This window comes from Orycteropus afer, unplaced genomic scaffold (genome assembly GCF_000298275.1).
Source record: "Orycteropus afer afer isolate SDZICR_OR568_19922 unplaced genomic scaffold, OryAfe1.0 scaffold00058, whole genome shotgun sequence".
Lineage (NCBI taxonomy): Eukaryota > Metazoa > Chordata > Mammalia > Tubulidentata > Orycteropodidae > Orycteropus > Orycteropus afer.
Window position 1 is genome coordinate 11,892,693 of NW_006921645.1, and position 25,100 is coordinate 11,917,792.

The 25,100-nt window shown below is 43.7% G+C and overlaps 2 protein-coding genes across 2 annotated transcripts in view; one reads left to right on the forward strand and one right to left on the reverse strand.

Moving 5' to 3' along the window:
- Positions 1 to 450: 450 nt before the first annotated feature.
- On the forward strand, positions 451 to 10,721 carry CENPO (centromere protein O). Its single transcript, XM_007939298.1, has 6 exons — positions 451 to 510; positions 4,852 to 5,106; positions 7,149 to 7,266; positions 7,963 to 8,222; positions 9,784 to 9,955; positions 10,588 to 10,721. The coding sequence occupies exons 1-6, from the start codon at positions 451 to 453 to the stop codon at positions 10,719 to 10,721; spliced, it is 999 nt and encodes a 332-aa protein (XP_007937489.1).
- Positions 10,722 to 12,732: 2,011 nt separating this feature from the next.
- Positions 12,733 to 25,100, reverse strand: part of ADCY3 (adenylate cyclase 3) — a 152,252-nt gene continuing 139,884 nt past the window's right edge. The window contains exons 12-21 of the mRNA XM_007939278.1: positions 24,246 to 24,362; positions 21,947 to 22,209; positions 21,599 to 21,664; positions 19,760 to 19,841; positions 18,774 to 18,932; positions 16,319 to 16,465; positions 15,634 to 15,753; positions 14,504 to 14,627; positions 13,586 to 13,710; positions 12,733 to 12,915 (exon numbers count right to left, since the gene is read on the reverse strand). Of these exons, the coding sequence (XP_007937469.1) occupies positions 12,733 to 12,915; positions 13,586 to 13,710; positions 14,504 to 14,627; positions 15,634 to 15,753; positions 16,319 to 16,465; positions 18,774 to 18,932; positions 19,760 to 19,841; positions 21,599 to 21,664; positions 21,947 to 22,209; positions 24,246 to 24,362 (1,386 nt within the window). The remainder of the gene's footprint in view (positions 12,916 to 13,585; positions 13,711 to 14,503; positions 14,628 to 15,633; positions 15,754 to 16,318; positions 16,466 to 18,773; positions 18,933 to 19,759; positions 19,842 to 21,598; positions 21,665 to 21,946; positions 22,210 to 24,245; positions 24,363 to 25,100) is intronic.

Genomic DNA, 25,100 nt, shown 5'->3' on the forward strand with positions numbered 1-25,100 from the left:
TTTTCAATATATAGTTGTTGGATAAATGGAGTTTTTGTTAATAAAATAAGTACATGCTAATTATTAGAACTAATTTATTATTTGATTACATTTTCTTTTTTCAAGAAAATTGGGCAAAAGTGTTTATTACAGTAGTATAGACTTTCCTGTAGTCTTATGCCAAGTGAACTTAATCTCTCCAAGAGCATCATCCCTGGTTGTCCATTCTTCTAGTAAATATTTACAGAGCATTGGCTATATGTCAGGCATCGTTCTAAGTAGTAGAGGTACATAGGTGAATAAAAACATGCAAGGCCCCTGATTTTGACTCTTTGAAGTTTAGTGGGTGAGGTAAACATTAAATAATCACAGTAAAAATTAATATACTGTTAAGATGATAATGCTTTCTCAGTAGGAAAGTAACACAGCTCTTTGAAATCTTGAGTAGGCACTTGACCTTGTTCTGGAGACATGAAGAAAATTTTCCCTGAGGAAATGTCATTTGCAGTGAGTACTAAGAATGAGCTAAAAGTAAATTTAGATAAAGGTAAGGGCCTTAGGAAGAGCATTCTAGGTGGAGTAAATCACATGTGTAAAACAACCCAGCAGGTTTGAAAGCCTGAAAGGATGCTGTATAGAAGTGCAGAGAGAAAGAGCAATGTGATACAGGTGAGGCTAGAAGTGGTGGGCAGAGGCCAGTCGGCCTTGTAGGCAGCAGGAAGCCATTGCAGGGTTTAAACCTGCTGGGTAATGGGTAATATGATTAGATTTAGATTTTGAAATATGTCTAGTGTAGAGACCAGTTAGGAAGCTGTTACAGCAGGACAAGAGGTAATGGTGGCTTAAGGTACATCTAGCAGTGCAGATGGAGAGAAATGGGCATATTTTAGTGATACTAAGATTTGGTGATGGATTGGGGGTAGGAGTGAGAAGAAAGCATCAAGGATGATAATAAATATCTGGCTTGTACAACTAGATGGATAATGGTCCCAATCACTGAAGGATTTGAAAGAGATTGATGATGAATTCAGTCTTGGACATGATGAGTGTCAGGTTCCTCTAAGACTTCTAAGTAGAGACATTGAGAAAGCAAGTAGATACCTAGTCTAAAGCTCAGGAAAGAAATCTAAGCTAAAGATATGTATTTGTGATATATCCACATACAGATAGTGAATGTGTAGGTATTGCTAAGATTTCTTAGGAGAAAAGAGGCCTTAGATTTGCGCTTTTTGAGGCCAAATGGAAGAAGGTTAAGCCTGAAACAGGTCAGAGAGAGAAAATGTAAGCTTCACAAAAGCAGCCATTTGTCTCTTGTTCATCACCATGTCCCCAGTGCCTAGAAAAGTGCTTGGTGCAGAATAGATGCTTAATAAGTATTTGTTGAATGAGGAACACCAGGAGACTAGTATGATATGATTAAGGGAAGAGACTGTTTTAAAAGGTAGGGAGCAGTAGAATCATGTTACTGGGTGGTTAGATATGATGGAGTTTAGAACATGTCCACTGGAAGCCAATTACTATAATGAAATGTGCAAAGACCTGGAGTCTGAAAACCAAAAAGGAAGAACACACTCAGCATTTCTCAAACTGAAAGAACTGAAGAAAAAATTGAAGCCTCGAGTTGCAATATTTAGAGATTCTAAGGGCAAAATAGTGAATGATGCAGGAAACATCAAGAGAAGATGGCAGGAATACACAGAGTCACTGTACCAAAAAGAACTGATTGACCTTCATCCATTTCAGGAAGTGGCATATGATCTAGAACCAATGGTAATGAAGGAAGAAGTCAAAGCTGCAATGAAAGAACTGGCGAAGAACAAGGCTCCGGGAATTGATGGCATACTGATTGAGATATTTCAACAAACAGATGCCCCATTGGAGGCACTCACTCAGTTATGCCAAGAGATTTGGAGGACAGCTACCTGGCCAACTGACTGGAAGAGATCCATTATTTGTGCCCATTCCAAAGAAAGGTGATCCCACAGAATGTAGAAATTATAGAACAATATCATTAATATCACATGCAAGTAAGATCTTACTGAAGATAATTCAGAAACGTTTGCAGCAGTATATTGATAGAGAACTTCCAGAGGTTCAAGCCGGATTCAGAAGAGGACGTGGAACAAGGGATATCATAGCTGTTGTCAGATGGATCTTGGCTCAAGGCAGGGAATACCAGAAAGATGTATACTTGTGTTTTATTGACTATGCAAAGGCATTTGATTGTGTGGATCATGACAAATTATGGATGACATTGAGAAGAATGGGAATTCCCGAGCACTTGATTGTACTCATGAGGAATCTGTACCTTGACCAGGTGGCTGTCGTTCGAACAGAACAAGGGGACACTACATGGTTTAAAATCAAGAAGGGAGTGCGTCAGGGTTGTATTCTTTCTCCACACTTATTCAATCTATATGCTGAGCAAATAATCCGAGAAGCTGGACTATATGAAGAAAAACGTGGTATCAGGATTGGAAGAAGAATCATTAACAACCTGAGATATGCAGACGATACAACTTTGCTTGCTGAAAGTGAGGATGACTTAAGGCACCTACTGATGAAGGTTGAAGAATACAGTCTGCAGTATGGATTACATCTCAACATAAAGAAAACAAAAATCCTCACAACTGGACCAATGAGCAGCATCACAATAAATGGAGAGAAGATTGAGGTTGTCAAGGAATTCACGTTGCTTGGTTCTACAATCGTTGCCAACAGAAGCAGCAGTCAGGACATTAGATGATGTGTAGCATTGGGAAAGTCAACTGTGAAGGAACTGTTTCAAGTGCTGAGGAGCAAGGATATCTCCTTGAGGACTAAGGTGCGCCTGACACAAGCCATGATATTTCCAATCGCCTGGTATGCATGTGAGAGCTGGACAATGAATAGGGAAGACTGAAGAAGAGTTGATGCTTTTGAGTTGTGGTGCTGGCGAAGAATGCTGAAAGTACCATGGACTGCTAAAAGAACTAACAGATCTGTCCTGGAGGAAGTGCAGCCAGAATGCTCCTTGGAAGCAAGAATGGCCAGACTTCGTCTCACCTATTTTGGTCATGTTGTAAGAAGGGACCATTCCCTGGAGAAGGATGTCATGCTTGGTAGGGTGGAGGATCGACGAAAGAGGGGGAGGCCTTTAAGGAGATGGATTGATATGGTGGCTGCGATGATGGGCTCCAGTATAGCAGGGATTGTGGGGCTGGCACAGGATCGGGCAGTGTTTCGTTTTGCTGTGCATAGGGTCGCTATGGGTCGGAAATGACTCGACTGCACTTAACAACAACAACAACTGGAATTAGTAACATGGAAGTCATTGTTGACTATAGTAATTTTATGGGAGCAGAAGTCAGCTTAAAGTGGGTTGAGTAAGAGGTAAGGAAGTGGAGAAAGTACAGGTTACATTGGTTCACAAAGGAAAGAGGAAAAAAGGTGATGATAACAAGAGGGAGATGTGTGGGCACGAATGGGTCTGTTCCTGGATAGAGTGGGAGGACAATGTGGAACAAAACTCAAAAAAAAAAAAAAAGACCAGGTTTACTAGTTGACAGAGCCTGGTGAGACCCCCGAGACCATGGCCCCTAGTTACCCTTCAGGTCTGGAACTGAACTCACTCCCACGGCTTCTAGCCAAATAGGCATATGGGGTGAATATTTACATCAGGTAGGCACACTCCTTAGAACAATCAAGCATGGGAAAACAGAAGGCCAGTATTGATACAGGAAAATAGCTCAGAGGGCAGGAATGCATAGGGAAGAAAGGACACAGGGAAGAGGTAACTATGCATAGGGGGGAAGTCGGAAGAGAGCTGTTAGACTGTAGGGAATTGCAGTCAGTGTCATGAAACAAAATGTGTATGAACTGCTATATAGAAAATGAATTTGCTCTGTAAACTTTCACCCAAATTACAATTAAAAAAAAAATACACACACACACAAACCAAACTTACTGCCATTGAGTCGATTCGACTCATAGCGATCCCTCCTTGGGTTTCCGAGGCAGTATCTCTATGGAACTAGATTGCCCACTCTTCCTTCCAAGGAATGGTTGGTGGGTTTGAACCTCCAACCTTCTGGTTAGCAGTCAAATGCCTTAGGTACTACGCCACCAGAGATAGAGAGAGAGAGAGAGAGAGAGAGATGTACACATTGAATTGCTGTTTACAAACATCAAATTATCAGATACCTTTTAAGTTAAGATAATGAGAATAAAATCACTTATAAATTATAAAATAAATAAATAAATAAAGGGTCTGTGTATGTATTTGAAGATGGCTGAGACTTGAGAAGGTTTGTAAAGATACAGTTGAGAGGAAATGCCTGAATATAAAGAAGAGAAAAGGAGTAACTGATGGTCTTAAGGCTCCTGAGAAAACAAGAGGGAATAGGAGTTAGTAAGTAATGCTAAAAATAAATAAAACAATTCTGCATCTGATGTGTGTCTGTTTCTACTTGACCTCACACTATTTTTTTCTGGATTTGAAACCAGCCATGAGGAAGTTCTTGTTTCTAATCTTAACTGGATAGGTGAATGAGACAAGTTATTTGACTCTTTCTGAAGCAAGGAAAGTAAATTAAGTTTTTCATATGTGTAAGTCCCTGTGAACCCTACAAAATAGATGCTGAATCTATATAAGAAACTCAGTTAAATAAAGTCTGATAGTTAAAAATACAGAGGTTTTTTTTTTTTTTTTTTTTTTAAGAGAGATTTCATCTATCTCTGATAAAACCATTGAATCATCCTTTTCCACGCTAGTTGTGTGGTCAACCGTAGACCTAGATAAAATACTACTGTGTAATCAGTATGTGGTAGACAATTCAGAGTCTCCCATGCTGTCCTTGGATATAAGTTGTGGTGAATGTCTTAACAATTTAGCTGGCCACAAGTTCTGAAAATGGTCACCCTCTGTCCTTGAAATCCTTGCCTTCTTGTGAAATTCCCTTTGTACTTTCCTTAGGTGGTGTTTTAGCTTACTTGGAAAGACTAGAGACTGGAAGGAACAGATCTCATAAACAATTTGAAGGGCTACAGAGAGCACAGGCAGAGGAACATACTCTTGAGACCAGGATTCATAAACTGAGACTTCTACGCGATAAGCTGAGGGCTGAAGTGAAGCAACGGCAAGCCAGGGTGAGTAAAAAGGGATGTTACCAGCCTTCCCTAGGATGTGAAGAACATGTGAGATGTTTTGCCTCTGATCTTTGGTGGTAGTATCAGGTGCTGTCGCTTTGGTTCTGACTCATAGCAACCCTGTGCACAGCAGAATGAAACACTACTCGGTCCGGCAGCATCCTCACAATCCTTGCTATGCTTGAGCCCGTTGTTGCAGCCACTGTGTCAGTCTGTCTTGTTGAGGGTCTTCCCCCTTTTCATTGACTCTCTACTTTAACAAGCATGATGTACTTCAGCAGGGATTGGTCTCTTCTGACAACATGACCAAAGTACTAATATGAAATACTTCTAAGGAACATGTGCTGTACTTCTTCTAAAGTATTTGTTTTTCTTCTAAAGATTTAATTGTTCTTCTGGCAGTCCATAGTATATTTATTCTTAGCCAACATCATAATGCAGAGGTATCGATTCTTCTTCAGTCTTCCTTATTCATTGTCCAGCTTTGGCATGTACATTAGGTGATTGAAAAGACCTTGGCTTGGGTTAGGCACACCTTAGTCCTCAAGGTGCCATCTTTGCCTCTGACCTTACTGGATGGATTGCCGTCCTTGATCCTTCAAATGATCAACGCTGTATAGTGAGTATAGTGAATACTATTATTAGCTGACAATTGTCAGGCATTATTGATGGGCTAGGTGAGGTGTTTTTTTTGTTTTGTTTTGTTTTTTATAGGTGAGTTCTTCATAATAGTATCTTAACCTGCCCATTTGGACATCTAAGCTTGTTACCTCAATCTCAGCCTGACATGAATCATTGGTCCTTTTGTCATGAATGCCATCTTTTCTATCACCCAGACTTGAAACCTCCAAGGGTGAAAACCCTTCCCTCTTTTCAGCCTTCTTTCTGGCCTAGGTCCTGTCAGCAAGACCTGGCAGTTTCTCCTTTAGACTGCCTTTTTGCTTCTTCCCCTACATCACTGTCATAGCTCAAGTGTTATCCACATCTGTAGTCAGTATTTATTGATTATTGCTCAGGCTTACTGCAATAGCCTGCTAGTCAGGACTTACTTGAAAGTCTGGGGGAGAATGGTTGTACGAATATTATCAGACCATTCTTCCTTTGCAGGCCCTGAACTTCATTTTTCTTTCCCAGGATGGTGAGATTGCTAACATCTCTGTTTAGCTTTTTATCTTGACTCTCCTCTTTTTGCTTGGTTTCTCAATACCCAGTCACACATAGGCAGTTTAAAATTGGCCAGTGCTGGGAGGGCAAACAGCATGTGGAAAGCTAGGAACCCTTTTCTATGGAATAATGGCCCAAAGAAAAGCTGCTTTGGTAACCTTGGTCTCCAGTTTTTGTCTCCCTGATACACTGAGACTACTGCAAAGGCTAGCTTGCAGCTTTCTATTAGGCCATCTGCCTTATAAGCAATTCAGCAAATACCCTGAGGAGGAAAGCTGGTAGGAGAGTCCAACTAACTTCAGAGCATTTATCTTAAATCTTCCATCCTGATGTTTGGTTCTCTCTGATACCGTCTAACCATTTTCTATTTGATTGATTGCTTGTGTATTTGTTTTTGTATTTTAGCCATCTGGTATAGGTGTTCTCAGGGGTGAGGTGGGGTGGGGGGTTAGTCTGATGCTGTCATCTGTGTCATAGTTGGAAGTTTTAAGTCTTAAAGTCACTATTTCCCATCCTGGCACCTCATACCTTGCATTGTCTGACCCAAACCAACTGTTCCAGCCTTGCCTCTTCCCAAACCATCTGTTTGGCTTAACTGTGTACACCCTAGACTTTACTCACACCCCTTTCTTCCTCCTTTGCATCCCCACCAAAATCTTAATGGTTCTTCAGGCAAGCACAGTTTCTACTTGATTCTTTGCACTGGGACTCACACAGTTCTTTCTCTGCTGTGAATTCATAACATTATCAGGCTGGCCACTTGGACCATTTCGTGATGCAATTACATAATAGTATTTAGCTTTTCTGCAGTTAGGTGAAGGCAGGGACTTTGTGTTATCTTCCCTTGTCCCCAGTGTGATTTGCTGCCTGTCTTGCAGGTTGAAGCATCTGCTGCCAGTGCAGTACCTGACCAAACATTGGAGACAAGTGAGCAGAAAGATTTAGAGGCAAAACAGGAAAGTGTGAAAGCCATTCTCCAGGCATATCGGTTTACAGGTATTTATTTTTCCTGATCGAATGCAAACTGAGTATCTCTCTCATCAATCTGCTGGATGTACTATTTATCTTGGACTCATTTCGTGAGCATTATTTTGTCCCTTTTCCCCCCCAGCACACATTCACAAAGTTGGTGTGCTATTTGTAGGCATATTTTTACATTCAGAATTGACCTCTGCATAGCAGAAGATTGGTTGGTGGCTGACTTAAACCATTGATTTAAGCCATTCATCCTGCGCCAGCGCCTATACTAGAACTTCTTCTACTGCTGGCTGGCTTTATGCCATTAAACAATTTAAACCCCTTAGTCTCTGTTTTACAATTAAGATCAGATTTTATTCTCCTATCTTTGTCACAAAGAGGACTGTGGGAAGAACAGAGGGTAATCATAGATTATTTGACACTTGGAGAAAAAGAAAAAAAGCAATAGGTAAATTTAAAACTTCAAATATCAATAATTTGGTATTTGGGGGTCACTATGTTTCTCTTTTCTACTGTTCTGTGGTTTTGACAACTTAAGCTCATACAATGGACCAGAGTCAACGGGAAGAGTGAGCATATGATATTCTTTGATTCAGCAGACATGAGCATGTGGTGCATATACTGGGCACTGTGGGAGCTGTTGGGGATGCAGGGATGAGTAAAATATGGCCATTGTCTGTCATCTGTTGAGAGGAATCATCTTGTTTGTCCCAGGGCTCAGTGGTAAACTGACCAGCCAAGGAGTCTGTGTCGGCATTCACACTTCTTTTGAGGGCAACTTACTGGATTCCTATTTTGTGGACCTTGTCATACAGAAACCACTTCGGATACATCACCATTCAGTTCCAGTCTTCATTCCTCTAGAAGAGATAGCTGCAAAATACTTACAGACTGATATTCAGTGCTTCCTGTTCAGTCTCTGCGAGTACTTAAATGCTTACACTGGGAGAAAGTACCAGGCGGATCGACTTCAGGTATCTGTCGGGAATTTTACATAGATCATCTTATGGGCCCAGGATATGCTTAAAAGGAAACAAGGGACAACTTTTGTATTTCAGAACTCTGAGCCAGAGGTTTGACCATTATTCTCCTAATTCTTATTTCTTTCCACCCTCTTTTCTTACCCTTTTGAAACTCTGGAATTGATGTTGAAGCATGGGTACTGGTTAAGAAATTATCTACTACCGAATAGTGGTCCTTATCTTGTGGCCTTACCCTTTCTTCTCATGCAGTATTGGAGTACATTTACAACACTTTTGTCTCGATGGTTTACACAGCAGTTTAGGTTCCTTTTCAATAGTTTGTACACAAGCTATTCAGTGACATTGGTTACTTTCTTCACAGTGCATGAAATCTCATTTCTGTTCTGGTTGTTCAGTTTCCATTCATCTAGTTTGCTTGGTCCCTTACATTTTCATCTTTTGTTTTGAAGTAACTGTTGATTATTTGGTCTCATATGTTGTTGTTATTTGCCATCGAGTCGGCCCCGACTCTTAGCGACCCCTCCTTGGGTTCCGAGGCAGTTATCACTACAGAAGTAGGATTGCCCAACCTTCCTTCCGAGGAGTGGCTGGTGGGTTTGAACCGCCAGCCTTCTGGTTAGCAGTCAAGTGCCTTAGGCACTATGCTACCAGTTTTTAAAGGAGCACAGTACTTGCTGGTGATAGTCATTATTTTTGAGCCAATTTGCTGTTTAGGTACAAAGTGGCCTCAAGTTAATTTTGATTCAAGGTTTGAAGAGTATCTCAGGGCAGTAGTCTTGGGGAGACCCGTTCTCAACCAGTCCGGTAGGTCTAGGTTTTCTTAACATATTTTAGGAATTTGAGGCTCCATGTTTTTCTCCCATTCTATCAGTCCATCTTACTGTGGCCCAATATTGTGCTGTACTTTTGATTCACCAAGGATTTATTGAATATCTACTATGTGCCAAGTGCCTTATTGGACCTTGGGAATAGATGCAAAGTAGAAAGAGATCACGGTTTTTTAAATACCACAGAGAAATACTATTAGTCTTCTAAACTCTGGTTCACCTTCTTAGGGTTGCCAAACTGGAGTCACAGTTGGTGTGAAAAAAGTAGACAGGAAATTAATGACAGTAGGAATACGTGACTCATTAGCTTAGCATTTCCTCAACCCATGCATTTGGAATTATTTTGAAGCTCCCCATTTTTAGTCAGATTAAACTTAACTTGACATGTGAATGCACACATGAAGGATCTTAGTCCTATGTGTGATGTTCATGAAATTCTTCACAGAAATGGCCTCCTCCCTCTCCCTGCCCATTTACATAGTAGTGGCGTTGTGAAGCCCTTTGTAGGCTGCCACTCATTCTTAGTTGTTATATTGTAAATCTGTCATTAGTCCCTTTTTCAGGCCTTTCTCTGTCCCTCATTTATGCTGTGGGATTTAATTAATGGGTAGATGTGTTATCTACTCTATTTTGAGTAGACATGTTTTGAAGTGTCACAACCATTGCCTTGGGAACTGTAATGCTCATGTTGTCTGTGTTTGTTTTGAACCCCTCTCCTCCATTAGAGTGACTTTGCAGCCTTTCTGGCTGGGCCCTTGCAGAGAAATGCGCTGTGCAACCTGCTGTCATTTACTTACAAAGTGGAGCCAGGCGGCCAGTCTTTCCCATTTTGTGCTAGACTGTTGTATAAAGACCTCACAATAACTCTACCAACTGATGTCACTGTTACCTGTCAAGGTAAGAGGAAGGATGCCTCATGAAGAAGTTAAAGTGTCCATTAGTTCATTCAGGGTGATTGAAACGGGATGAAATAGGTAGAGTCCATCAGATGAACTTCTTTGAGGTATTTCCTGATTACTGTTACTGTACTCACTAAGATAGAGCGTTTTTTCTTTGTTTCTACCATTTTTTCCTCTTATTTGTAAATAGTAAACATAACTGTCCTAGTTTTCCCCATTCCTTTGTCTCACTCAACTCTGGCAGGGTTCTTTCAGCTTAAGATTTACTCTTCATTGGAGACCCCTCTTGAAGAAAGACAACTAAGTAATAAGGCCCAGTCACAGGGTGATTTATGATGAGTGGAGCCAGCGATGTGGGAGAAGTTAGTGTACACTTAGCTCCCTAGAGCTTCAGAGCTGGCTAGGAGACATTTGTTGTGAACCTGTTTTGGTTAAATGTAGCACAGTGCTGTGACATGGCAATAATGAAAAATTGTACAAAATGTTTTTGGGAGGAAGAAATCTTGAAGCTGCCACAAGTTGCACACTGTAAGTTTTTGATTTCCCTGTCTTTTTTAAGTCCCCTGTCTTAGTGATCCAGGTTCTTATTCCCCAGTTACACTGGATATGATTGAAACTTTTCTTCTTTAGGAATGGATGCATTAGCTACTTCATGGGAGGAACAGCGAGTCTACCATGAAAATATGTTTCGTACAACATCACTACATAAAGTGTTCACTTCGTTTTCAAGAGGAGAAAAATTGGATATGAGCCTACTCTCCTGAAATGTAATTTTCATTGAGAACAAACATATCAGAAATGAGTACAATAGTACTATACACAGTTCCATGCAAGGGTCCAGGAACTGGAAACTCTTGAACAGCTCAGACTTGTTGGGGACTGTCCTTGGCAATGAAAACAGACACCTTTGTCTTTATCAGGATGATAAAGGCTAGGTGTGAGTCTGTGGACATTGGGTTTTTGATAATTTGCTAACTGTCTGATCACTTAAAAATACTCAAAACCACCCATTGTTTTGAGGTGTTAATTGATTATACATTTTTGCTGAAAATCTAAATTGTTTGTGGGGCTGTAGAGGGCATTTTATGCAAGAGGGAAGGCATATCCTTCAACTAAACAGTATTTCTTGCTTTCATGGAACCTGCTTTTGTGACACTTCTGAAAAGGAAGTTCTTAGATTACTCCAGGTTCATGGTATGAGGTGAATTCTGTAGATAAGGAAAGTGGGTTTAATCCTTGGTTTGGAGCAATGTATTTTAGGCTGTAGCTTTATAAAGAATATGATGGAGAAATATTGTGCATAAAACAACCAACGTTCTATATCATTTTGTTTCCCAAAACATTTTAGTAGAGAGCTGAACGTATTAAGTCAGCTGTGGTAAGCTAGCTTAGAAATCTGCCCATAAACTCATTGTTTCAAAGGGAAGCAGACCCTTCTCCTTCCTCCTTCTCTTCCCTCTCATGCAAATTCTGGGCCATGGCTGTGCAATTTTCTTCCCTTCTCCTTGGCCATATAGTGTACCATTTCCCCCATAACCGGGGGCCTTGGATCAGCTGGTGTTTTTATTCCTAGCTTTGTGCGTAAGTGCAAGGCCAGTTCACAGTCATGAAAACCTGTTTCTGGCTGGCCATTTCAGGTCTTATCCCTGTTGTCCATTCGGAACAGGAGCTATCATTACATTATCGCCCCAGGTTTAGAGCTGCATTCAGGCCTCACTCTAAAATGGTTACCTGTGGGACATGAAGTATAACATGTAAACTTCACAGGAAGGAGCTCTAGCTAACATTAGGAAGAGCCCAGGGGGATGGTAAAGCCAAATTGGATCATTGTTAAAAGCAGCAGCTTAAGAATAAGAGAGATGTCCTAGATCAAGCTCTTGCCGTCCAGGCATGAGGTGTGGACCGGTGGCGTGACTTAGGACTTCTCAGATGAGAGGTATTCACACAATTTTCACAATGACCCCATTCAAGTTGAATAAAGCATTTAATAAAACAGTCTTTTTGTTTTTTTAATCAATACCTGTAAATTCTCTTTAAAGCAGTAGCAAAGGCGACTGTAGCAAGAGCTCAAAAGGCAAGGCAATATTGGAAAGTGTTTTTTAACAGAAAGGTAAAAATATAAATGTAGAAGATCTGTATATATCTTTTTCTTTCAGAAATAAATCCCTCCCGGTAAAGGAAATATTGCACTTTCTGTTCTCATAACTAAGGTGACAGGGGTTCCAGAAGAACCTTTCAAGATTATCAGGAACATCAGGACTAGGGCCATTTAGCCTAATTCAGACCGTGTGGAGACAGGTCTCCAGCTTGAGCTCTTCTCAGAATGAAAGCATTGTTTTTGAGTTACAGTCGGGAGCAGAACACTTGCCAGCCACAACTGTGCTACCCCTTGGCCCTCGTCACCAGAGCTTCTCTACCTGTGCTCCCAGCCCAGCGGCAAAGGCAGCTTCATTCCAACTCTGCCGCTTGCCTGCTCACAGTGGCCGTGGCCTCTCTGGGGGAAAGGTGCTGGTTGGAACGGGCTCTGGGAGGACTGTACTACACCTACTCTCTGGGAGAAGCTGCAGGCACACTTGGAATAGTATGGCCACCCTTGGAGCTCATGTGTCCACAAACAAATGAAGGCTTGAGATTTTTAAACCTAAAGTCTATGTAAGTGTGTACTTAACAATTTCGGAATGTTGGAACTTGGTCATTTGACCTTTCCCAAGACTTTTCTGATTCCAGAAAATAAATCTTCCCTCCCCGTTTGGACTGTTGTGGGTTTGGAGCCACTCAGGAGTTGTCTACCACCTGGTGGGGCAATGTGACAAAGGAACCATTAGGGAAGGCAGCTGGCTTGTCACGTCCCTTTAGGAAATAGGTCAGCAGCTCCCCTTTTCCCTTCACAAAGATAGGACCTCGCCTCACGAAGCGGAAGCCATATTCTCGAAGGATAGCTTGTGTTTCTTCCACCACCTAAAGGGAGAACAAAGTGAGTGTGGGGTTAGAGTGAGCTAAGACTCAGGATGAATATAGGGCCTTGGTTGGGGCTGAGAACTGACTCAGGTGGTACTAAAACGTACGTGATCCACAGACCCCAATCTACACTGAATCTTAGTGCCCTTATCTAAATCTCTCAAGGCTAAGCACCTGCTACTCCAGCAGATGGTGAAGATTGGATCACAGAGCAAGTTAACTGGAACCCTCTACTCTCCAGATAGTCCCTCTGTCTCCTCAGAGGACACCCAAAGGTTGCTTCTCTGGTAGCACTCCTGTTTGGAACTTTTACTCCCTTGTGTCCCCTGCCCATTTATGGAGCACTTCTACCAGTTCCAACTGGTACAGGTGCAGGATTACTTCAGAGGGACCTGCTGGAGCCACAGGATGTCAGGAAGTTCATCCCAAGAAGCAGGATATTCTTACTCAAAACTTTAAATTTTGCAAACAGGCTTGAAGTATTTTGTGTCTTTACCAAGGCTAGCTTATGTAGAGGCATATCTTTCCGCTCTTGCCCTTAATCTCAGCACTGCCGACCATTTTCTGGACCCGTAAGAAGGAGGCAGCTCCAGTGGCAAACAAGCACCAGCCCAGTTTTATTCCCATCCTTGAATCTGGGTACTTGGCTCGGCTCTGCTGATGGACATACCTGAATGTTGCCCATGACCCCCGTGGACTCCATTCTGCTGGCTACGTTGACTGTATTGCCCCAGATGTCATAGTGTGGTTTACGGGCTCCAATGACCCCAGCCAGTACCCCTCCTTTGTTCATGCCTGGAGTAGAGGCAGAAAATTCAGACCCTGCCATCGCCACTGCCTCAAAAGTCACCAACTCCTTCTATAGCACTCATCACCTGATCCCTACAAGCTCCTGATTATGCAGCATGCCATATTCCACATTCAGCTTGTTTCGAAACTATAAGCTACTAACACAAACAAACCCAACACACTCTCGTCAAGTGGGATCCGACTCATAGCAACCCCTCCTTGGGTTTCCGACGTGGTATCACTGTGGAAGTAGATTGCCTGATCTTCCTTCCAAGGAGTGGCTGGTGGGTGTGAACCATCAGCCTTCTGGTTAGCAGTCACATGCCTTAGGCATAACCTACTGTTGTTGTTATGTGCCGTCGAGTCTGACCCGACTCATAGTGACCTCTCCTTGGGTTTCCGAGGCAGTATCACTATGGAAGTAGATTGCCTCATCTTCCTTCTGAGGAGTGGCTGGTGGGTTTGAACCACCAGCCTTCTGGTTAGCAGTCAAGTGCCTTAATTAACCACTATGCTACCAGAGCTCCTATAACCTACTAGAGAGCAGAAATAGTCTATCCTGTCTTCATAGGAGCTCTGGTGACGTAGTGCCTAAGGCATGTGACTGCTAACCAGAAGGCTGGCGGTTCACACTTCTCAGAAGATGGGGGAATCTACTTCTGTAGTGATACTGCCTTGGAAACCCAAGGAGGGGTCGCTATGAGTTGAAATCAACTCAATGACAGTTTGGTTTGGTTTTGGTAGACCTTCCTGCCTCAGAAAGGAATGTGCCAAGGGGCAGGTGAGTGTAGAGCTTTACCTATGCGCAGCATGAAGTTGTTGAAGGACTGGTTGTTGATGTTTGTAAGCGTGTCCTTCATGGCCAGTGCAAAGTCAGCCAGATCAGCCAGGTGCTGCCAGCGTTCCTTCTCCGACTTCTCCTCCTGTGCCCAGAGTAGCGATGAAAGTATTAGTCTAGGCCCATGACCACCCAGCCTGCACCCCTCTTCCCACTGGGAGGTGAGTTTCTACACCTGGTTGGTAAAGACTCATTCTCCACTTATGTCCACAAAGGGGACAGCAACCTCATCCACTTACTCTGACTTGTCACTGTTGTAAGTAAGTTCCCCCAGGTGCCACTAGTAGTTCTAGGACAAAGACTGGACAGTGCTCATAGGGAATAAAAATCCTACCCAGCTCAGCTGCTTCCCATCTGTCATATATCTGATCACAAGTCATATCTTAGCACCACCTTGCCTTTAAATTTTGTATAACTGTCCTGGTCTTGATTTCTTCAACAAGATTATAAGCAACTTGAGGGTGATGGTCTGCCCAAGACATGTTTCTTTCACCTTACACGTAACATAGAGAAGGTAGTCATAGGACAGTTGTAAAGGTAAAACAAGAGAATGATGTTTGAAGAATACGTTTTACTTGGAACATAGGAAGCCATGGAGGCCCCACAGCTCATTTTGCCTCTTCACAGCTATAGACATTTGGCTCAACAGATTTGAGCTAGCTTAACAAAAGGAATAGGTTACTTTCAGCCAGTGATTCTGAAGGCTCCCCTTTTCTAACAAAAGCACTGGAAGCTGTCATCATTACAAAATTGCATGACAGTTCCCAGTTCCTGTGAACATGCATAGCATGAAGGGTGTGGAGTCCTCTTGCAACGATGACTGCATTGCTCACAAACCATCTTATACCTCTGGCTGACACTGGAATAATGGTGGGACTGTGTGGGTTCTACTCATAAAACTGTCCTCAGTAAATGCTATTTTAGATTTGCATTGCATAGTGCTGGTGTGTCTATGGCCACTGTGCACAACAGTACTTAATGTTAGCTACTTACTTAACATCTCATTTCCCATCTGCTGGATATAGGCTGCCCATCTCTGGTTTGGGACAGCCCTATCTCTTCTCTCGAGCCACTGGAGTGTTTTTAGTTACCTTGTTGGAACTATTCACACCGTTGGTGTTGACATCTGGGGTGACTCCTGAAGCTGCCATGTAGGTACTGCCAATGGTTTTGATCTTGGTGATGATCCGGAATTTGGGATTGTCCAGGAGCTGAGTCCAGGGTTATGGAAGAGAGTTGTCAACATAGTTAAGATGCATGCCCCAACTACATGACATTTGCCTGTTTACATGCACCCCACAAAACATCCGAGAGATGCTTTCCTAGTAAAGGTTTATTTATTCTGCCACTTATCTGCCTTGTGATACTGGGAAAATTTAATTCTCTGAGACTCAGTTCCCACAACCTTAACATTGAGATAAACTGTCAATTTAGTGTGGTTGAGCATGTATGTGAAAGCACTTTCCCTGGTATACAAGTTACCCAATAAATGTTTACTAAATCTGAATTTGAGGGTAGGAGGAGTCAGAAGGATTTTGTGTTGGCCAGTCCTTACCCTGTGAACTTGTAGGTGATCCCCTGGGCCCACCTCACCCTCAGATCCCAGCATTTCTAGAAGACTTTGAAGTCCATACATTACCAGGAGGGACTTATCTGGAAAAATGTAGCCAGTCTAGAGTAGCTCTAACTTCCCTTTGACTCCCGCAGCCCCTCCTGGGATGTGCAGTCTGGAGTGAGCTAGTTTATGGCAGGGGAGAGGGAGGGATGGGTGCTCACAGAGTCGAAGTCTGAGATGATCTCATTGAGGAAGCGCAGACATTCAATGCCACCGTTATTGATGCTCTCCTCTGTGTAGAAGTCAGCAAAGTTGGGCAGGGAGGCAAACATGACTCCAATCTCATCATAAGACTGGCTGTACAGCTCCTAAAAAGAGGCAGAGTCAGAGTGCTCAACCATTGGTTCGTTGGTTGGATAATGTCCATGAGAAATGAAACTTTCTTCCTCAGAACACGTGATATGTGAACTCAGCTCCTGGGACACATGCATCTCCCAGACTACCCTAACTTAAAATAATGAGAAACAGCTAATCACAACTTTGAATAGTTAAAAAAAAAAAAAGCTTCTGTAGTCTCTTTAACAGCCCTAGCTATAAGGAAGAAGGTACAGTGAAGCTGGGAAATGAGGCATAAGAGTAATTCTGTTTTGGGAAAATGGCAGTTGACAGAAAGGTGGGATGTAGCCAAGGCCTTATCTTCTGCAGTGCAGCCTCACAGAGATATGGACCATATAAACATGATGTCTGTAAGGACAAGCTTGTGCCATTAGAGAGATGCAAATCAAAATGAGATACCATCTGACCTCAGCACTGATAGCAAAGTTCAAGAAAACAGAAAATAAATGTTAGCAAGGATATGGAGAAATTGGGACTCATACACTGCTGGTGAAACCATAAAATGATACAACCACTGTGGAATTCAGTATGGTAATTCCTTAAGAAGTTGGAAATAGAAATACTGTTTGATCCAGCAATCGCATTACTAGGTATATATCCAAAAGAAGTGAGAGTCAGGACATGAATAGATATACACACACCCATGTTCATCATAGCACGATTCACAATAGCAAAGAGATGCAAACAACCTAAGTGCCTATCTCATCAACAGATGAATGGATAACCAAACTGGTAAATACATACAATACCATGTGACCCTAAAGAATAATGTAGAATCTGCAAAACACCACATAATGTGGATGAACTTGGAGGGCATTATATGCTGAGTGAAATAAGTCAATCACAGAAGGACAAATATTAGTCCACTATTGTAAAAAGTCAAGGAAAGGTTTATCCATGGAAGGGAACTTTCTTTGTTGGTTACAGGGGTGTGGTGTAGTAAATTACCTGGTATGGCTTTTCTAGCCATAAGTCTTTGTGAACTCCATGGTAGAATTTGCCCTAAGCAACTGAGTGGCTCCTGATCATTAAAGTTGTCCACCAGGGGTATTTCTGTTGGGAGTGGCACAAAGCAATGTCCTAGGAGGTTTGCACTCTCTCTCAGGTGCTTAGAATTCTGATGTTATGATTGGTTGGTTTGGCCGCTCTGCTGGGCTCAAAAGGAGGCCTCCTAGAGGCAGAAATCTCTCTCTGACTGCTGTCTGAGAAGGATGTGCTGCTGAGAGACATGTACTTCTGAGAGACACGCGCTCCTTAGAGACACGCGCTGTTAGGAAAGAGATGCAAGAGACACACATTGCTGAGAGAGATAGTGGGAGACTGTTGGCTGAGAGATGGCAGGCTGAGTGAGACTCAGCGTTTTTCCTGAACTTGAATTGTAACCTGGTACTTCCCTAATAAACCCCATAATCCGTGAGTTTTCTGTACGGCCACTGCAGCGAATTATTGAACCCAGCGGAAAGGTGGTGAGTGCTGCAGGAGGAACAGTTGGTTGTCAGTGCTGGTGAAAGGGCTGGAGGGAGGCAGCATGTCTGGCCTCACAGGAATAGGCCTTGGGCTACTGATGGTGATTCTGTTTTCCTCTTGTGGGGTTGGAGGAGGTCAGAAGATGTGGCTTCCTTGCCTTTTGAGCAGGGGGTATATATATATATAGTTGTTGTTGTTATTATGTGCCATCGAGTCGGACTCAACTCATAGCAACCCCCTCCTTGGTTGCCGAGGCAGTATCACTACGTAAGTAGATTGCCCAACCTTCCTTCCAAGGAGTGGCTCGTGGGTTTGAACCGCCAGCCATCTGGTTAGCAGTCAAGTACCTTAGGCACTATGCTACCAGAGCTCCCATATATATATATATGTATAGGTATACGAAAGATTATTAGTGGTTATCCAGGGTAGCAAGGAGGGGAAAAGGGGAAGCTTTTGTTTGGGGGACATTGAGTTTATGCTGATGGTGGTGGAATATTTTGGAAAGGATAGCAATAATGGTGGCACAACATGAAAAATGTCATCAATGTCCCTGAGCTGTAATTGTGGAAGTTGTTACGTTGGTGAATGTCTTGTATATGTTTCACCATAATAAAAATGAGAAAGAAAAAAAAAAAAAAATGAACAGGCCTGTGCAATTCTTTCTTGCTCATCTTGTGGTCACTGATTAGATCCAGCTTTACCCTGACTACATGTCCTGAGAGGGCCTGGCCCAGAGAGGCCCGTGGTGGAAAGAGCAGACGCAGATAGACAGCCTCATGGCTCCAGACCACAGCATGAGGGTCCATGCCTCACCTCATCTCTCTTCTTGGAACCCAGGAAATGGCGGGCCACGTGTTCAGGCAGCATGTTGGTGACCAAGGCCTCGTTCCAGCGTCGCATCTCATAAACACGTTCCTTCTGGTCATGGACCTCAATCTTCCATAAGAACAGGGTCCGTGCCAGTTTTTCCACCTGCAGACACAGACACAAGCAAGGTGTGTGCTTTAGGGTGGCCACTGGATGGAAGATGAAAAACAGGGCTGTAGATGGAGGGGTTCTTAGAAAAACTAGAGAAAAGATGGCTAATTGGCAAGAGAAGTAAGGCCGAGAAAGGATTCACTCAGTCAAGAAAGCCTTCCTACAGCTGCAGTGAGGATCTGGAATCCCAACCTCTGTGGTTATGGCAGAGACCCGAGAGGCCTTCTGTACATGCTGGGCCTCCCAGGACCTACTTTGAGCTACTGCTGAGACCCCAAGGTGAAGTCACCATTTCCACCAAGCTCCATTTGGTCCTGAAGTGGCCAGGAAGGTTGAACTTCCCTGGAAAACCACTGGGTGGCACTTGAGCTAATGTGAAGCAGTAAGTCCGGTGTATGGTTACTTCTCTCTTTTCCTTTTAACCAAACAAAATCTTTCTCAACCTTTTTCCCTTTCTCTTCTGGCTGTGTGATCAGTGTGTGAGCCAGGGGAAGTACAAGCTCTGAGTCCCAGCCTGGAGAATAGACTTTATCCAGGCTTTTGTGCCAGCACCCACCCTCTTTCCTTCCACCTCGCCTCTTAACCACACTCCCACAAGCTCCCTTCAGCATCCCTGGGGAAGTGAAAAGGAAGAGGGAGGTAAAGACAGTTTTCCTGGCATTACTGAGAAGGAAGCCAGAATACTGAGAAGGCTGTAGCTTGACCAGGATCCCATGCCATGTTTGTAAGGGAACCAGCATCCCCTAAGGAGCTTGGGTCTTAGTCCAGGAGGTTCTGATCAGTGTGAGAAAAGAGAAGAGGGAGGGCATGCAGGCACTCACATGGCGGGAGAAGTAGTAAAAGCTCAGCATCATGACGACCATCATCACTGTCATCGAGTACTTAGAAGGCATCAGGGGCAACCTGTGCAGCAGAGAGTCATTCAACTGAAAGAGGACTAGGCTGCCCTCCTGGAAGGGAGCTTTATTCACTCTGACTGGCAGGCTCTACCAGGGAAGCCAAATGAGGCCCGGTGTGGAGTGGGGCTTGGGTTATGCTGTTTCCTGTCACCTTAGGCCCCAGAAACTTTCTCCAGCTCTTCAAACCCCTTCACTTCAAGTCCAGACTCCCACTGGGCAATAATACTTTCTTGAATTGTTGAGCTCTTAGCTAACAGCCAACTGACTCTGGGGCCCTCTTGGCTACACTTGATGTCCACATCAGTGCTGCTCCCCAGATGTTTAATGAATATTGCATCTCTGGGCTGATCACAGAGTATCTGCAGCCAAGCAGGAGTTAGGAGAAGGGAGAGACTGCATCACAGTGATGGGACGAAGGCAACATTTTACTGTGCCTCTATAACTCGTGCATATTTTTGTGTGTGGAACTGTAGTACATTAATTTTCATTACTGTATAGTATTCCATGATTTTTCTGTCCATTTTGATGCTGTTTGGGTTGTCTTCATGTTGGGTACAGGTGTGTGTGTGTGTGTGTGTATGTACTATAAATGATGTCCCTATGAGCATTCTTGAATATATATCATGAAACACAGATATGCATACTAATTTCTCTAATGTTCATATGTTCATATCTAGGAGTAGAATTGCTAGGTTACAGATCTATTTTTCAGCTTTACTTAATAACTCCAAATTGTTATCTAAAGTGGCCATACCAATTAATACTCCCACCAGGAATGTATGAGTTACCACTGTATTTGATATTATTAGACTGACTTTTTAATTTCTGCCAAACTGGTAGATGTGTAATAGTGTCTCACTGTGGTTTTAACTTGCACTTCCTTGATTACTAATAAGCGTGAATGCCTTTTCATGGATTGCTGGTCATTTAGACTTTTTCTTTTATGAAAAGCATATTCAAGTTTTCTGTCAGTCTTCTATTAGCAGATCTGTCTTCTCAAAATTTACTTGAATGTCTAGTGAAATCAATGAATCATAAAATTCTAAAACCTTAGACCTAGACGGGATCTTTAAGAACTAGTCTAATACTGTCCTTGACAGATGAAACCAAGACTCAGGAAAACTGTGGTTCCACAGAGACTTCTGAGTAGGGCAGGATAATAACCTAAGTCTTCAAACTCTGAATGTTGTGTTCTTGCCTTTACATTTTCCTGCTAGCTCCCTGTCCTTCCAAGCAGTAAAGCATGGCCCTTATCCACTTGGCTGCTCCATCTCTTCATCTGCATCCAGCCCAGCAAATGGCACTGCTGCTGCTCTCCCAGCATCACTCCCTTTGACTCAGAATCAGCCAGGATGTCCAGGTCCTAACTAACAGCATTCTACCCTCTCCCCAGCCAACTCTAGAAACACCTTTTCATTGCTCTAACTTGCACACAACCCCAGATTATGTGCCTCTGAAAGTGTGAGATCATGGGGCTTGTCATTCTGTATTCCCTGTCTCTAAAAGAAACAGGGAGCTCTGGTAGCATAGTGGCTAAGACACTTGCCTGCTAACCAGACGGCTGGCGGTTCAAACCCACCAGCCACTCCTCGGAAGGAAGGTTGGGCAATCCTACTTCCGTAGTGATACTGCCTTGGAAACACAAGGAGGGGTCGCTATGAGTCGGGGCCGACTCGACGGCATGTAACAACAACAACAACAACAACAACAAAAGAAACAGAGTGCAAATACTGACAAGAAAGAGGAAGTAGTAACACTTACCTGTCAGTCCCATTGAACCCAAGGGTGGAAAATACTTGCATCTTCTCTAAGGTGATGACGGGAATACTATGGGAGAGATGATAGCACACTCAGGCCCATCAGGGTTCATGAGGCTGATGCCCAGCTAGACCTTGAGGAAGCCCAGATCTTCCACTCATTAAGAATGGAAGTGACCTAACACAAGGTCAAAGCTACCTGGAGTGACAAGCCATGAACCCTGATTCCCATACAAGCCTTCACTGAGCCCTAGAGGCAGAAAGCCACTTCAGGGCAGACCTATGGCCTTGAAATGGGGACCAGATGGTGGGGAAAGGAGATGAGGCAGCTTTCTATCAGGCTTCATCTTACTCATGCTCCTGAAAACGTCTTTGGTCGTATTCATCGAAGATGGGGCACCAGGCATAGAGGTTGATGACGGCCACCGCGCCTGTGACAAGCAGCATGAGTGTCAGCTTCACCATGTGGCTGACCTGCACCAGCATGATGGTGGCGATGAGAGACAGCACAGCGACATAGTTGTAATACTTGGGGTTTGCCATGCAGCCGTACTGCTCCGCTTCCATCCCTGCAGTCATGTTGTTGGGGCCCGTGTAGTACTGGAGGCAACTGAGCTGGAGGGGGATATAGGGTGCAAGAGAACAGCAAACACTAGTCAGAGAGGCAATGTCATGGCAAGTATACATTCCATTTCCACTTCCCACCCTCCCACAGGTCCCTCAGAAACACTAAGAAAGATGAGAGAACTCACCAGGGACAAAAGTTAGTAATGAATTCCTAGTAAGAGCTTTACCATCATCTCATTTGATGTTCACAAAAATCTGTATTTTTATTAAGGTCTCCATAGCCCAGAAAATCCAGAGAATCTGGGCTTTACCCCAAGCAGCACAATTAACAAGTGGTAAAACCAGAACTAGAAACCTCAGTGGCACAAAAGTTAAGTTTTTGGCTGCTGCTAACTAAAAGGTTGGTGGCTTGAAACTATGTGATGGCTCTGAGTGAGGAAGCCCTGGAGATGTGTTTCTGTAAAGATGACAGCCTAGAAAACCCTATGGCAGTTCCACTCTGTCACATGGGGTTGCTATGAATTGAAAATCCAACACTAACAAAACCAGAACTAGAAGTCAAGTCTTTGGGCTTTAAGTCCAGTATGCTCTTCCCCACATCATGCTGTTGCCTAAGGAGGGGCTGGGGGCCAGTCAGTCAACTCCCACTCATAGCTGCTGGCAATAACCAGCCAGTGTTGGCACAAGCACTTCCATTCTATGGAAGCTCACTACCTCACGCCCACTACTGGGCAGATAGAGTCCACAGAACATGCATCCATAAGCTGTATCAAATCTGCTTTTTTGTAACTTTCGCCCCCTTAAGCGTGTCTGCCTTTGGGGAGATTCTCAGCATGTGTTTCTAGCATATGCAAAGTGTTCCCCTCTCCCTAGTTTTTCACCTCTCCACTGGTGACAGGATCTCCACATGTCCTACAGAGTGTCCATGACCCTGTTAAACAGAGGTCTATTTTGACAGTGCCAGGGGTCTGGGGCTTCTGTTCCCTGGGCTGTGGGTACTGTCAACCCATTTACATGTTAGGTTCTGCAACTCCTGACTCCTGGTGCTAACTGGGACTTTTGATCAATTGGTTACAACCCTAGAGCTTTTTCACTTTACATATTGTTGCCAGAATATGTCTCCACACTTACTTTTATTCCCCGTGTTTAAATTGTTAAGAATTATAAAGCAAGTAGTATGACAACATTGTATCTGAAAAAAGTAGGCCTTTTGAGAGCACACTGGTACTACCCAAGTTGAACAGCTATGATGACTGACAAGAGAGCACCAATGACAGCAGACATAGATGCTCAGTAAATGTAATGTCTAGTGGCTGTGAATCCATAGATCCTGTCGTTTCTCCCTAAGAAAGCATTGGGCTGTCTCCTCCTGGGACTCCTCACTTCTCCAAGAACTAAGGACAGAGTATAGGAGAGGAGAGAACAGATGATGATTTGGTCTGCCCCCAGCCACCTGGGTTCTATGAAGCTACCATCCCCACTAACACTCCTCTAGGAAGGTCAGGCTGTGTTCAAATGGGTGAAGGCTAAACTGAGGAGAGCTCCTTTAGGGGAACAGGTATGGCACTAGCCACACTAAGGAATACTGGAGATATAGAGAATGCTAATGAGTACTGTGTCCCCTGAGCAAGAGGTATGGAAGAAGAAAACACAGGACTGGGACTCAGAACTGCTTCAGTTCTTGGCTCTGTCACTGACTGGCTGTGTGACTTAGAACAAGTGAGTTACCCTTTCTGTGGCTTGATTGTGTTACATGAATCTGCAGATAATAATACCAACCTTTTAGGATGGCTATAAAGATTAAATGAAAAGTGCCTAGCACAGGGCCAGGCACATGGCTTTGGACTCTTGCATTCTGGCAAGGGAGGGGCTGTAGGGAAACAAGTCAGTCTCAGAGTTTTCCTGGATGACAGGGAGAAAACTTCTTCCATTTGGCAAGGGGATCTGTTTTGGAACATAGGTGCCACTCCAAACTTCTCCTACTGGTAGAGGAATGGGTTGGCAGACTGCTCAAGCTGGCCAATATGGAAGCCCTTCTCCCCCGAGAGTGGGGTGTCCCTTCAACAAGGGCAGCAGGAGCTCACCATGTCCACGACGTTTGCCAAAACCAGAATGAAGATGGCTAACATGGCCCAGGTGTTCCTGGCCCAGCGGGTCCGATCAATCCATGTTGAGAAGGCCACAAGCTTCTTAGGAAAGGCCTAGAAGAAATGGAATTTCAAGGGCCCGGTGCCTTCCTCAGCCTCTTCTCCTGTAGACATGCTCCTAATGACTTGGGTTGTTTCTACACTCTAGTTATAGAAATCTAAAAAGTAGTGCTTTGTGTGCAAGTCAATGGAAAACTGACAAGAGTTGGGCAGAGTTGAAAAGCAAGCACAGGAGTGCTGGGCACCCTGTACCAGTTCTGCTAGCGGGGTCTGTGAAATACCATGGCTTCCAGAGATCAAAGTCCTTTCCAGAGCAGACACAGTGCCCACCCCAGGAAGCCGTGGGCAGCACTAGCCAGCAGTAGCCTGCTTCTTATTTCTGGGAGATGAGGCCAGGTTAGGGAATAGGAATACTAGCTGGTTGCCATCTCTGCCTAACTACCCCTGCCATTCCTGGGACAGTATACCTAAATCTTCCAAGATACCCAACAAGCCACTCACCCACCAGATTAATTCTCCTAAAACACTACTTTCCCCATGTCCTCTGACCAAACATTCTATGTGGCATACCCCAGGGCCTAGAGGAGAAAGTACTGATTCTATTAGTCTGATTTTCAAGGTCCTTCACAATCTGGGCCAGCCCACCTCTCAGGTGGGCCTCCACACAGGCTTCCCTTTATCTAGACTCTGGCTTACTCACCCACCCATCCTTCAGCGCCAGAGCCCAATCCACAGCAGGTTATCCAGTGGTAGTGAATGAGTGAATGCACAATAAATGAATGAACAGATAAA